A 13,854-nucleotide genomic window follows, 5' to 3' on the forward strand; every position below is an offset into this window, starting at 1 on the left:
TCTGGGTACTGTTTTTTGCAAAAATAACAAAATATTATGAATAAGAAATAATTTAAATCCATCAATTGCCTAATTGTTGTGAGTGGCTGAAGCTAAGCCACATGCTTTCCTTTTCCAAGCTACGTATATATTAAACCCAAATTCCAGCATGAGGAGAAGGTCTTTTTCCCTTTCTTCCTCACCCTAGTCCACCAACTCAGCTGAGGCTAAGTGGGGGGCATGGGTTTAAGTGCTGTTCCAGCAAGGGGTTCTTGTTCTCTGACCACCAGCATTCCCTCGGTGCTGCCTCGTGGTTTCTTGGTGCAGTCCTTGTTCTACTGGGAGAGCTCAGCTGCAGCTCACAGGGGATATGGGATCTGGCTTTCTCCTTCCCTCAGTACTTTCTCACCAAGCCTAGATCCAGCTCCGTGCTGGGACTTGCAGTGGCCCGGCCCTGCATCTGCCCAAAGGCTAGCTCAGCGGAGCCAGGCAGTAGCCCCTGCACTGTCAGCTTCTGCGGATACCAAGCACTTCAGGTGACACTGGGCTCGCTTTGCAGTCGTGACCGTTTAGCAAGCCCTGAGGTGTGGGGTATGGAGAGACCTCCCTAGGACCGCAGGCAGGAGGGCACTTGGAGAACAGCACCCTGGAGCCCTCCCCTGCGTTCCACTGGGAATTCACACCTCCCTTAAACACCGGGCAGCTGCCTGCACCCCAACATCAGTGCGCGGGTGGGGGCAGAGGTGGGAACAGCAGCTGGGAAGGCAGGAATTCAGTGACAGTGGGGTGCTGCTGGAGCTGAAGGGCACACGGCCCACTCTGCGCCCTGCAGTGCAGCCGGAGCCGGGGGGCCAGGGCAGCCACCGAGCAGGGCCTGCTGGTGGCGGGGGTAATGCCCGTTACAGCCCCAGTGCGTTGTCTCTGGCCCGCAGCCCGGGGCTGGGCAGCTCTACTGTGTGCCTCCCTGGCCTCACGACGACGCCAGGTGCCACCGGGACTGCAGGATTTAACGGGCCTCCCCCAGGCACCGGCGCGGCTCGGTTGGGTTTGTTTCGTACAGCCCTTATGCTGCTGCCCGTGAGGGGATGAGGGCAGCAACGGGGCCCCGTGGATGGAGGCCGAGCACGTTTGGCGATGGCCGCGGATGAAGGGCCGAGCACCAGGCGCCTGTCCCGCTTCGGCGGCGAGGCTGCCGGGGCCAGCAATTCCCGCCGCGCTGCCGGGATGGGGAGGGGGGGCCGAGGGGGGCGGCGGGCCCGGGCAGGCCGCGGAGCCGCGCCCGGCGTGGGGGTGGGGGGCGGCGGGGCCCTCGCCGCTGCCACCGCCCGCACGTGGTGCCGCCCGCGCTTCCGGCGCTCCCCGGGCGGGAGGGGCCAGCCGGCGGAAGCGCGCTCCGACTTCCGGCGGAAGCGACGTCCCTGGCAGGTCGAGCCCGTAGTCGGAACGTTTCCGCCTCGCGGCCGCTCTCACCGCCGGGCCAGCCGCTGCCGCCGCCGGGGAAGGGGGGCGCGGGGCCCGCCCGGGGAGCGCCGCGCCGCGCGGGTGGTCTGGCGGCCGGCCTTCCCTCGGGCCGTTCATAAGGCGGCGGCGCCGGTGCCCAGAGGATGTGGCGGAGGCGGCAGTGGCAGGCACCGAGGCAGCCCTGAGCCCGAGCGGCGCTTCCCGGCCCCGCGCATCGGCGGCCGCCGGCCCGGCCCGCTCGCCCCGCGGCGGCGCTCCCCGCTCCTCCGCAGCGCCGCGTCCCGCGGCCCCGCCCGCCCCTGGCCGGCTCCCGGCGCTGGAGCCCCGGCGGGAGCGGAGGGGGAGCCCGTGAGCGCGGGAGCGGAGCGCCGCCCGGGGGGCGCGCGGCAGCCAGCATGGCCTCGTCGTCGGGCAACGATGACGACCTGACCATCCCCCGGGCTGCCATCAACAAGATGATTAAGGAGACGCTCCCCAACGTGCGCGTGGCGAACGACGCCCGGGAGCTGGTGGTGAACTGCTGCACGGAATTCATCCACCTCATCTCCTCCGAGGCCAACGAGATCTGCAACAAGTCGGAGAAGAAAACCATCTCCCCCGAGCACGTCATACAGGGTGAGCGGGCGCCGGCTGCCCGCCGCGGCGGGGCCCGGGGCCGCCCCCGCGGTCTGTGGGGCCGTGAGGAGGCAGAAGGCGGGGGGGGGGGGGTGTCCCCGGGGAAGGTGCGCGCTGCCCGGCCCGGCCCGCCGCAGGGGTCGCGCCTTTGTGCGCTCGGCGCGGCTGCCGGGGTGCCCGGGCCCCGCTCCCGCTTTGCGTGCGGGCAGGGCTGTGTCCCCCCGGCGGGGGCACCGAACCCCTTCGTCGCTCTCGTACCTGTGAGGCGAGGTCTGCTTTTGCGAATGGCCATACGGAATTCTTTGACAGCCTGTTTTAAAAGCCTGAGTTTTTTTTAAATGTCTTTCCGAACTGTTGACTGACAAAAGGCGTACGATGGAGTATGTGAGGGCCAGGCTTTAATCCAGAGTCGCCCTGTCTGGGCTCTCTGAGGAGTAAAATACCGCTAAAATACCCCTCTAGCGCTGTCCTGGGGGCCTGGCACTTTAACGTGAAGCATTGTAGTTGTTGTAAAAAGCATTTAAACGTAACTTACGCCCTTGCATCTCTTTTTGCTGTTGATTTCCTTTGCTTGAATTGGAGTTCTCTGTCTTCTTTGCTTTTCTTTCAATTCTGCTACAAACAGGGAGTTTCCTTGACTCGTCTTAAAGTCTGCAACAGGCATCTTTTCTCAGGAATCATTCGCTTTGCTGCTGAAGCAGAGGTGGTTGATACCAGTGTCTGCTCCAAATAAATTTGTAGCAGTAACAGTGAAAGAGCACTTTGCTCTGCTGCTTGGTAGAGATACTAACAGTATTATTTGCAGTAGAGCAATTTTCAGGACTATGATGGTACGAACTTAGTTTTAAAAAAAAAAAAGGTGGAGCTTTTTTGGTAATGATTCTCTGTTTGGAACAAAAGAAAAATATCCAGTACTGTTGGATTATATCAGTTTGCATACCAGAAGAGTTTAAAGTACTTGACTGAATTATGAACAGCAAAAGAAAATACATGGCATGTATGAGCTTTAATATTAAGTAAAATATATGTGGACCTGAAAGTTTAGCAAAGCAATTCTGTCACAGAAGCTCAGGATGTAAAGAGTAAAACTTGTGCTTGCACATGGAAGCATACTTTGGTCATGATGCTTCTTAATACAGAAAGTTTCTTCAAGTGACACCCAAAACACTTGAGCTTAGTTCTTAACACGGGAATAGACATGATTGTCAAGGTTGAGGACAATAAAGAATTCACAGATGAAAGTATTTTTTGCCCAGTATTGGTGGTACTTAGGAAAGATTTCATCTGTTGCTGCCCTAGGGTTAGTCTGGGTTTTTTTGAAAACAAATTGAAACTAATATGTGTGTGTGTGCATACGCACAACGTGCATGTGCCCATCATCATCAGGTGGTCCCAAACAGGTATTTTTCTGGCTTTTGTGTTACCAGATTGGAGAATTAGGAGAAATTTTCAAATTGGATTTGTACTTCTTAGTCAAATATTGCTAAGGTGAACTTTGGAGACCTATCCATTTCTGTAATGCTTTGGAGATGCTAGGAGTTGTTCTTGGATTTTCTGCTGCTGATATCTCTAGGGAGGTGTATTGCTATTAGCTTCTTCCAGATGCTGGTCAGTTGGCAGATGATCCCTCTGTGAGGTGTGAGGGTTTAGATCGCTGATTTTGGGAACTGTGGTTATGTGTGTATAGTCGTGGTATTTCAGCATTTTCATCCATATTCATACATTCTACACACTTACTATTTTGACTGCCCCTTAATGTAGCTCCACGACAATAATGCTAACAAAGTAATTGAAATATATTTCTTGTAGTCATCCAGATACCTTGTCTTTTGAATACTTGAACCAGTTCATTTAGAAGTACAATGAGGCTAATGGTCATCACATCATACCTGGACCACCCTCAACGCAGGGTGCTGCCAAGAGGAATCTTTTTGTATCCTCCCTAGAGCTGGATCTAGCAATTGCTGATGTAACTGATCCTGTGGCTTTTTGAGAATCTGGGAGGGAGCAGTTTTCTGTCAGGTGAGTTTGCTGATCTGACTATTCCTGTAAACAAGAAGTGACTAGATTGGAAGCAAGGAGTAGGAAGGGTGTTTCACTGGGAAGGAGGAAGGGGAGAGAGGCGCTCTGCAGTTGGTGACACCTTGCCATTGGACTGTATTAGAGGTAATGTGAAACTGCACTTTGTTGTGTACTTACCTGTTTGGCAGCAGTGGTGCTTAAGACACACCTTCCTTTGCACTATTGAAACTATTGTGGCCATGTGCTGAGCTAGAACTCTTTCCCCCTACCACTGGGTTATGCTTCAGATAGACTAAGTCCCCGCGGTATTTCATTGTGCAGTAGCGCAAACATTTGACTGGCACGGTGCTGTCAGCAGCATAGGGAAAGGAAAGCAGAGGCTTCTTGTGTCCCGCGAGAGGTCCGATTTGATAGATGTACTCGGGCTATGCCAAGCACTCACTACTAGCGATAAAACACAAAGCAGCTTCCCTGGAGAGTACCCAAAGGCATCAAGGCTATGCAGCGGTCATAAGTGGAGGTAGTCTCCATGTTTATTGCTGAATCCTGCTATCAGGAACCCAGCTGTGAGTCTGAGACTCTAATAAGCAAATGAATATCCTTCCGTCATGGAACAGAAAATAGCCTCATTTGATAGTTACGTGAGTGGTGATGGAGAAGGCTTTTTATGAGAAATTAAACTTTCATTGAATTCTAAAAATGGTGAGATGTTGAATCACTATTTTTGTGAAGTTGATTACTTGATCTACGTAGAACTGTTGTGCAGTAAAGTAGGCTGTGGATTGATGGCAAATCCTGTAGCTTCTTTTCATGGGCTGTTAGGATATTGACAATGTTTACGTTGGTATTTAAGATTCAAAAAACTCAAACAACTGTTAATGTTAGGGATTTTACTTTGGAAGCTATTTTTCTTTGAAAGGAGCATAAAAAGTTAAAAATCTCAGCTATGAATGACCTGATTGTATAAAAACCAAATCTAGGGCTAATTATGCTTACCTGATTAATCAGAAATCTGCACCTTCTTGCAGTCATTAAGGGTGGGAGGAAACTGGGAAAAAGGTAGTTGTGATTTGGTGTTTGTAAACATGAGAAGTCTGCCCTGCACACCCACCACCACAATTCCCTCCCCCTGCACTTCCCCCCCCCCCCCCCCAAAAAAAAAAAAAAAAAAGACCAAACCAAAAAATACCCCCCAAACAGGCTTTTTTTGGGATTCCGTTGTTTAAATTTGGTCTGGACATTCTAACCTCAGTAAGATACCAGATTTACAGCCATCTGGGTATACTTGTAGGTTTCAGACTCAAGAAATAAAGACTGAGTTTTGGTGGAACAGTAGCTCTGTTTAAGTAGTGATTGCTTGTCCCACATTTCAGCACTGTGCTAGTATAAAGGGATTCGTGTTCCTTCCGTGCATTTGTTTGGTAAAGCCTTGGTGTGTTTCAAGATGACAGTAAATTTCTTGAGTCGTTTCACAGCCAGCAGAATTTTTATGCACTAGACCTATGATGCATGTATGGTTCTTTATAGCTTTATCATGTTGAACAATTGTACAAATCTGTCTTGGTTATATCACTTGTTTTGTTTTGCGTATTTTTAGTGTGCTGTATTCAATACGTAACTAAATTCTTTCCATTGATTTATTTTCTTTTAAGGGCCATTTAAAATTTCTGTGGAAACACATGTTGCTCTTGACTTCAGATTGGGCAGTTGGTCGTATTCTGATGCAGCAGATTGCCAACCCTGATCACTGTGAATTTTCTTTTGATGAACACCTATGGTTTTGCTATGATGTTTTGTCTTCGTGATGTTAGACTTCTAGAGTTCTTAAAAAATTTTACACTTCGTTTAAAAAAAAATATGCCTTTAGCTAGTTTACTGGATTTACTGTTTACATTTTAAAATGGAATGAGTTCTTAAATATTCATAGACAGATTAGATAACCAGTTCTGGACCATGAGACATGGATTTGCCTCCTATCTGCTGAGGTTGGATTAAACAAGTTTCTGAAGGTTTTTGGTAGTTCTTGCAGAAACTGTGGGCCAGTTGAAAAAAGTGTTTCTGTTGTCCGTGTGTGTGAGCTGAGACTGAACTGGCATACTGTCTCTGAAGTGAACCAATTACCTTTAAATTGGTTTGTCTTTTAACTTTGTTTTTCTTAAGAAATAGGTATTATGTAAATTCATTTGCCAAATGTTATCTGTTAAAGGAATGGTGGTCCTGCATGACTGGGCAGCTGCACTGCGCTGCCCTATTGAAGACAGTGCGTTAATTGTCTCCTTGTCCATAGTACAGGTTGGAAGCTGAAAACTTACAGAATGCCTTTGGGTTATTGTTGAGGTGCATGATACAATGGCATCCTGCCGTAATTGTGGGTAGGAAAATGTTGCTTACAAAATTGATGTTAAAATGTAGTGTGAGTTAGCATGACCAAGAGCTTGTTCATAACAAGTTGATGATTGCTGTTACGCAGTTTATATTAGTGCTATTTCTTGAATAGCTTGTGACATAAGGTTAAAATAAAGTAAGATAAAGGTTAAAAAATGTCGTTCTGTAAAGAAAGCTCTGACTTGTGTAAATACAGGAAATGAACCAGCTGTTTTATTAAACAGAGTATAATTGGTGTTTATGTAATATTTCTAGCTTATTCTGTTATAGGTTCCACCTTGGGGTGTGTGTATATGTGGAGATATATTGTAGTAAATGGTGAACTGGAAAACAGTGTGCATTTTGTCACATGTTCTACCTGGGTTTTTATAGTCTTTCCTATTAGTTTATATTAGTTAAAAACACTTGTTGCAGGATATAGCTGCATTTCAGGTTTTTTTTGGGGCAGATAAAAGTACAAGATTTTAATTTCTGAATACATTTTCATGTGGAGTTAAATAGGAGGGTTTCTGTTGAAAACTAAAACAATAAAAAGTTTATACATAATTTTATCTAACTTTGAACTATGCATTTCAAGCTTTTTGGCACGTGAAATATGAATTTAGATACTAAAAGACAAGCTAAAAGTCATAGGTCTGAGATAATATTAATTATTTCTTCCTTAATGAAGGATTTGTGATCATTTCAGATGCATCACTTTTGCTCTGTTATAGGCTGCTAATTTGCCTTCCACTGAAGGCTTGCAACAAAACTGGAAAGAGAGAATCCCCAAGAGATTAAAGGTTAATGGTTCAAATAGAAAGAACTTCTTAGTTGTGTAAACTTTGCTTAATTTGGATATTTAGAAGATGGGAGAAAGATGTCCTTTGAAGAATAATGCCTGCCTCTAGTAAAATATATCTGTAAGCCCTGAATCCTCTGCAAGTGTGGACTTTGGTTGTACTTGACTACCTTTAACTTTCCTAGCCTGAAAACATGCACTCTTAAATGGTGTAGGAGAGGAGACGGGGGAAATAGCTGTCAGATCTTATAAATGCAGATTTTTTTTGTCACCAGATGATAGAAAAGTGATGAAACTTCTACTGCTTTTTAAAAATTGTTTAAATAAATAGATATATGTTCTCAAAAGCTTTGTAAAAGATAAACTGTGTTTTCTTTCCTTCTAGCACTAGAAAGTTTGGGGTTTGGCTCCTACATCAGTGAAGTAAAAGAAGTCTTACAAGAATGCAAAACAGTAGCACTAAAGAGAAGAAAGGCCAGTTCACGCTTGGAGAACCTCGGCATTCCGGAAGAAGAGCTTCTAAGGCAGCAACAGGAATTATTTGCAAAAGTAAGTGAAGCAGTACTTGTAATGATGAGGTTGGAATAATTAACGCTGCAGATCTAGTGCCACAAAAACATGTGCACACCTCACAAAGTATCCCCTTACTTGTGAATTGCTGCGGCGTCTAAGGTGCCATTGACCTTGGCCTGTTTGATTTGGGGAAAGTAAAGTAAACGAATAAGATGCTGCTACTTGTTACATCTGTGATCTGACATACAGGGCTTTGTATACAGACTAATTTTATATTCCAGGTTTAAAACCCGTGGTTTTTTGCTGCTACTTAAGTATTTCCATTCTACTGTAGAGAATGCATTAAGAATTAGTTGATTGAGGAAATAAAAGAATGACAGCTGGTGTTCTAGGAAATTACCAGTTTTGATCATTAAAGTGAATCTTTTCTGTTTCTGGCCATCAGTCCATAAATGTTATTGCTTAGGCTTTGAAAGAAACATTTAATTGTTCAAAATTTCTAATTTGTCCCTTCTCATCTTCCTTTACTCTTGGCAAGACTTTAATTGAGCGAATTCCTGCATAAAAAATTAAAAAGGCAGTTCAGGCATAGAAAGAGCATTTCCTTGCAAATACTGTATGTGGGCACGCACACACACATTCTCCTTCACCCCAGCCTTCTCCCCTCCCAGCTTTCCTGGATCATTTAGAGAATGGTGGTCTTGTTAAACTAAGAGAACAGTAGAAAGAAAAATAGTGTAGAAAGATAAATAAATAAAATTGGCTTTTAATCATTTAACACTGGAGATGTTCACAAACTTAAGTGATGGTTTTTTCCCTCTTACCCAAAGCATGAGTCTTATTTTCTCAATTTTCTTACTTTAATTTCCTCTGGTGAAAATGCTTACTCAGTTATGCATTATCGTGTCTGATTACTGTGACCTTCTCTCCACTATACTTGTATGTTACTGAAACAATAACTGTTGTTTTTCATATTACAGCATGCCAATTGTTTTAATCTTAATTGCATGATTAATTTTACGGCATTTAAAATTTCAGCATACCTCGTAGCTATTGTTGACATGCAGTGAACTAGTTACGATGAATTCATGTGTGCCTAACTTTTTTTGACTGTACTAACATTACAAAGACTAATATGGTTGCTTCTGGATTAAGGGTAAGATTTACAAATAACAGTCAGTTTGATACCTGTTTTTTACTTACTGTTTGGTTCAAATAACTTAGAATGATATATACAGTAAAAAAGCAGCAAAAATAAGGTGTGTTAAGGGAGTACTAGCTCCTGAGTAACATTTTAAAAAATAAAAATGCTGAAACCGTGGCCACCTTATGTAAGCCCCACTTTATCTAAGGAATGACCCCGTGAGGTATGTTCTTTGAAAGTTCTGTAATACTGTGTCTTAATGTCTCAGTTAAGGCAATGCATGCAAGTTTGACGAGATTGTATGAATGATTTTTCAAAATAGTTTTTGGTAACATGGAGAACTTCTGCTTAGATTCAAAGTTGGCAGTCTCATATTTGAAAGAATCTAGTTGTGATATGCTGTTGGAGGTACTGTAATTATTTGAAAGAATATTTATATAAGTGCATGTTTATGCTAATTTTATTAATAACCTAAAGCATAACACTAATGCTGACTTCTTGCTCTAGTTTTAAAATACTTGCCTGTTAATGTTACGAATGTTTGATGCCCATAGTTTGAATGATTGTAAATATTTGAAATCAGGAGAATGGCTTATCCTGATGTTTGTGCATGTATGTAAGTTTCTGTGCAAGACAAGGGCTGTAACAGATTAGGCCTTTTTTTGAGGCTTTCTCCTGAAGTTCATCTGTGCAATAAATGAGTTAAGTTTACTAGATACTTACAAAGCTGCTTAGTCAATAAAACTCAATGGAATTTTTTTTTTCCATTTTTGAAGTGGCTAAGTGATATCGTTATAAATATGTCAGTAAGGGTAGGCACTGACAAAATGATCCGTCCAGTGTGAAGTGCTGAGCTTCTTGTTACCCACTGCATGCATGTGTATGACCTCGTTAAGTGTACAGTAAACTTAATTGTAGCAGAGTCAGTAGGAGCCCTGTTGTTACACTGTGTGTGATAAATGTTTGTCTCTCTTAGGTGTACAGATGCTGCTGTCTTCCTTTGTTTAAAACTTTACAATGTCATAGTTTTCCAACCCTTGTAACTTCACTACCACTTGAAGTTTGAAATACTGAAACGTCTTCATTGAGAAGAGATTTCTACCTCTATAAAAGTGTGTTCTTTTAACACTAGCACAGACTGAGGAAATGTGACACTTATTATAACAAGGGGAGACTCCCTTTTCTCACTTTGCTAAGTAGATAAACTGGTTTTGCTTGCTTTCCAAAGCATCATCTTTTGGCATTTTGAAGTTTGCAGAAGTAAAATTTGTTGATGGTTTGGAAATAAATAGCAAAGTTCAGTGAGTGTAATGTAATGGGATTTGGAAGAAAAATTATTACAGTCTTAGTGATGACTTGTAAAAGTAGATAAGTAAAGAAGGCTGAAGAATTTTAATTTTAAGAACTTTTTCCTAATGTTCATTCAGAATAGAAATTGAAGTTTTAACACAATTGATTGGTATACTGTTGAAATCAGTAGTTGCTGCAAAACGAGTGAAAACCTTGGATAGAAAAATGAGAGGTCAGCAGCTGAACTACTTGAAATGTTGTGTTAGTACATTTTGTACTGTTAAGTGGAGGCCTGTACCTTTCTGTAGCAAAGCCATCCTCGGTCTGCATTTCTGAATTTGAGAAGACCTTACCGTTTTCCAAAGATTGCTTAGCAAAATAAGATAATGGCTTTCGTTATGTTTTTGTGGTACATTTGGATGATTTTGTAATTGCAAATTACAGTATTTGTAATCAACAAAGTAGGGCAGTTCGCATCTCTGAACTGTGATTGAGTATTAAGGTCCCTTGAAATTGAAGCCTAAAATTTCTGTTGCTTTACCTCAGCTTTTCCACTAGGAAGTGGTTCAACACGATCCTTACAATGGAACTTAAGTACACTAGCTCCTGCCTCTTCTTTTTGTAGCTGCAAAGCCTCCAAATGGTGGCCTCTTCAGAGGAAGAGACAATGTAGCTAATCATCTTGGTACAAATAATCAAGGTACTTCCAGATGTGGTTTTGTATGCACAATTAATAAAAAAAATATACAAAAGGGACCTGCAGGTGCAGATAAAACTGCTTTTAAAGATAAGGTGCTCTAGAGATCCTTCACCAAGCTATGTATGGCCTTAACAATTAAATTCGTGTCTTTAGGCTAGACAACAGCAAGCAGAACTGGCGCAGCAGGAATGGCTACAGATGCAACAAGCAGCTCAACAGGCACAGCTTGCTGCTGCCTCAGCCAGTGCATCCAATCAGGCAGGATCCTCTCAGGATGAAGACGACGAAGATGATATCTGAAATTCACCAGCTGAGTTTGTCTTTACTAAGAAGTATTTTTCCTGCACAATGAAAACAGTGAAATGAATGCTTACCTGTAAGTTTGTATGCATCATGGACTGGCAATTGGTATTCTAGGGGTGTCTGCTGTTGTGTGCTGTACATGTATAAACTGTCTTTTTTTGAACTCTTGGAAATTTAAGGTTCAGTATCATATCAACTTTGGATTTTTAATGGTGTATATGGAAATTTTAGATAGCAGTGCGTCATTTATTTGATCAATAAACAGTGTTACAATAAACGAGTTTATAAAATATAGTGAGATTTATACAAAAAGCTCTAAATCCACATTTGCATTTCTTCCCTTTTAACTAAACTATAAAATCTTACTTAGAATTTTTAATTGTTTTTTGGGGGAATGGTGCAGTAGACATAATCTGTTAACGGGGAAAAAAGCAAGAGTTCAGCATAGTAGAGTCTGAATTCCTAGTTCTTTTTAAAATGAGGATGTATATGGCAATAAATATTATATATGCTCAAATACCACACTTGTTAAAATTTGAAAATGATACGTTTTCACCAAGCTAGGAAAAGGTATGTTTAATAGGAGTTGTACAAATTCAGTCTTTTTTTTTTTGTATAGGGGTGAAAAAAAAATAAACCCATGTTTTTATTATGACATCCTTTGACAGTCCTAACTGACTATTTCACTTCAAAGACTGCCTGGTTTGAAGAACTAACTCTTCTATTACTTCACTCCAGTTTAATGTTAACTGTTGTTGATGGTATTTTGTAGTCCAGATCTATTCATATTGTTGAAATACAAAGCTGGAACTTGATGAAACAAAATTGTTTCAGTTCCACTGACATAACTAGGAATGATTCAAGCCTAAGAAGGCAAAAGCTGAAGCTAAGAGCATGCTTACCATAAAAGAGGGAATTTATTTAACCTTTGTTAGTCATTGTTGTCATCATAATGCTAACATTCTCCAGACTAGATTGCCACTGGGTTACTAAGATACCTTGTTGAAAGATAACATTTTCTTCATTCAGATTGGTTCATAGGTAAGTCCAGGTTTTTGGTAAACTATTCCCCAAGAGTGATCAGCAATACATGGAACAGAAGTTATGTAGTAGTCCTTTTGGTAGTTGATTTGAAAATTCTGTTGATTAATGGATGAGCAGCTGTTCTTTGTGTTGAAATAAAGCACAGTAGTGTCCATTGCTGAGTTTTAATGTGTTACTTGAAGTAATACTGGCATATCTTCTGGTACACTAATCTGAGCAGACTAGAAAAGCCACTTGCATGCTGCTGTAGATGATCCCATAGCTCTCTTAACAGTGTAGATTGTTTTATTGACTTAACGACCTCAGCAAGTTGCCCGAGCTAGAATTCTTGAGGAGGGATGCAGCAGTCTGTTTACATAAGGATGCAAACAGAAAATGGTGTGCCCGTTTTTACATAAAGATCTGAACAGGGTACAATTGGCGTATGTTCAGATCTCAGTCACATAGTGACTTCTCATTTAAATTTGAGGTGTATTAAGTTGCATATTGAATAAATGTGAACTCTTCCTTAAACACATTAATGCAGTGAAAACTCAGAAGTATTTGTTTGAATGTTTAAGTTTAAAAAAGAAACAAAACCCCTTTTGTGGATACTATATGAAATATGTTAGGCAAGGTTTGACTGAGGAAGTGGTTTTCTGTAAAGGTTTAAGTACCAAAGGTAGAAAAACCTAGTCTAGTGATACAATGTTAATGTGCAGTGTTGGCTTTTCTAATTTGTACTGTAACACCTTCACACTTTATATTTTAAATGAGTCTTTTCCTTTTAAATAATATTAGGTATATTTTCACACCTTTCTTTTCTGATGCAGAATTCAGGTTAACATTTTACTGCATCTAGTATGTATGGTGTAATATGTTTGGATCCTTGTGACCTTTCTTTTGGACATTCTTGTGCTTTTTCATATGCTGTATTCTTCAAGCAATAAAATTCTGATGTGTTTTTATAAAATTGCTTTTATATTTACTGAATAGTCTGTCTTCATTGCATTTATAAGGAAAATTAAGGCTACCTAACCTCCGCTGTTGTTTTGACCCACTGAACGTTTCCTGTGACCAAAGTCTTTACAACCTGAGTGCTGTTGGAAGGCATTGCTGTTCACTGGGGGTTGTTAATGCTTGCAAACAGTATTTCTGACCTGCTCTCTTTCCTCTTGAGAATTGCATTTTGTACATATGCGTTTTTATAACCTCACCTTCTTAATTTGAAAAGTTGGACAAGAAACCCCTGTAGGTCAGGTATAACCTACTGAAATACTTCCAGTTTAATGAAGTGAAAGACCACAGGCAGAGGCTGGGGAAGTAAGAATGTATGTTAGTCTCCTGTTGAATTCATTTCATTTAGTCTTGTTTAGACACTACTTTACTTATACAGCCATTCCACCTCAGGTATGAAAAGAAAACTCAGCAGTTGCAGGAGAGACTCTTTTAAGAATTTTTTTTTTATCACTTCCCTATGGTGCTTCCATGTGCTAGCTGTTCAGACAGGAGACTCCCGAGTTTGTGGTACCCCTGATTTTTTTGGTACGCCAGATACATAGCGTGTAAAGTTTGGTTAGTGAACTGTACTGTTACTTTGTCTCCGAAGAAACATGTATAAGGATGTGTCTGTTACTT

At 42.3% G+C, this 13,854-nt stretch overlaps 1 protein-coding gene across 1 annotated transcript; it reads left to right on the forward strand.

The window, feature by feature from the left end:
* The first annotated feature begins 1,401 nt into the window (after window positions 1-1,401).
* Window positions 1,402-13,204, forward strand: DR1 (down-regulator of transcription 1). The gene is made up of 3 exons (XM_037404252.1): window positions 1,402-2,055; window positions 7,629-7,792; window positions 11,044-13,204. Exons 1-3 carry the CDS (start codon window positions 1,836-1,838, stop codon window positions 11,188-11,190), a joined length of 531 nt encoding a protein of 176 aa, XP_037260149.1. The 5' UTR covers window positions 1,402-1,835; the 3' UTR covers window positions 11,191-13,204.
* The last annotated feature ends 650 nt before the right edge of the window (window positions 13,205-13,854 follow it).

The sequence above is a fragment of the Falco rusticolus genome, chromosome 11, assembly GCF_015220075.1.
Source record: "Falco rusticolus isolate bFalRus1 chromosome 11, bFalRus1.pri, whole genome shotgun sequence".
Classification (NCBI taxonomy): Eukaryota; Metazoa; Chordata; class Aves; order Falconiformes; family Falconidae; genus Falco; species Falco rusticolus.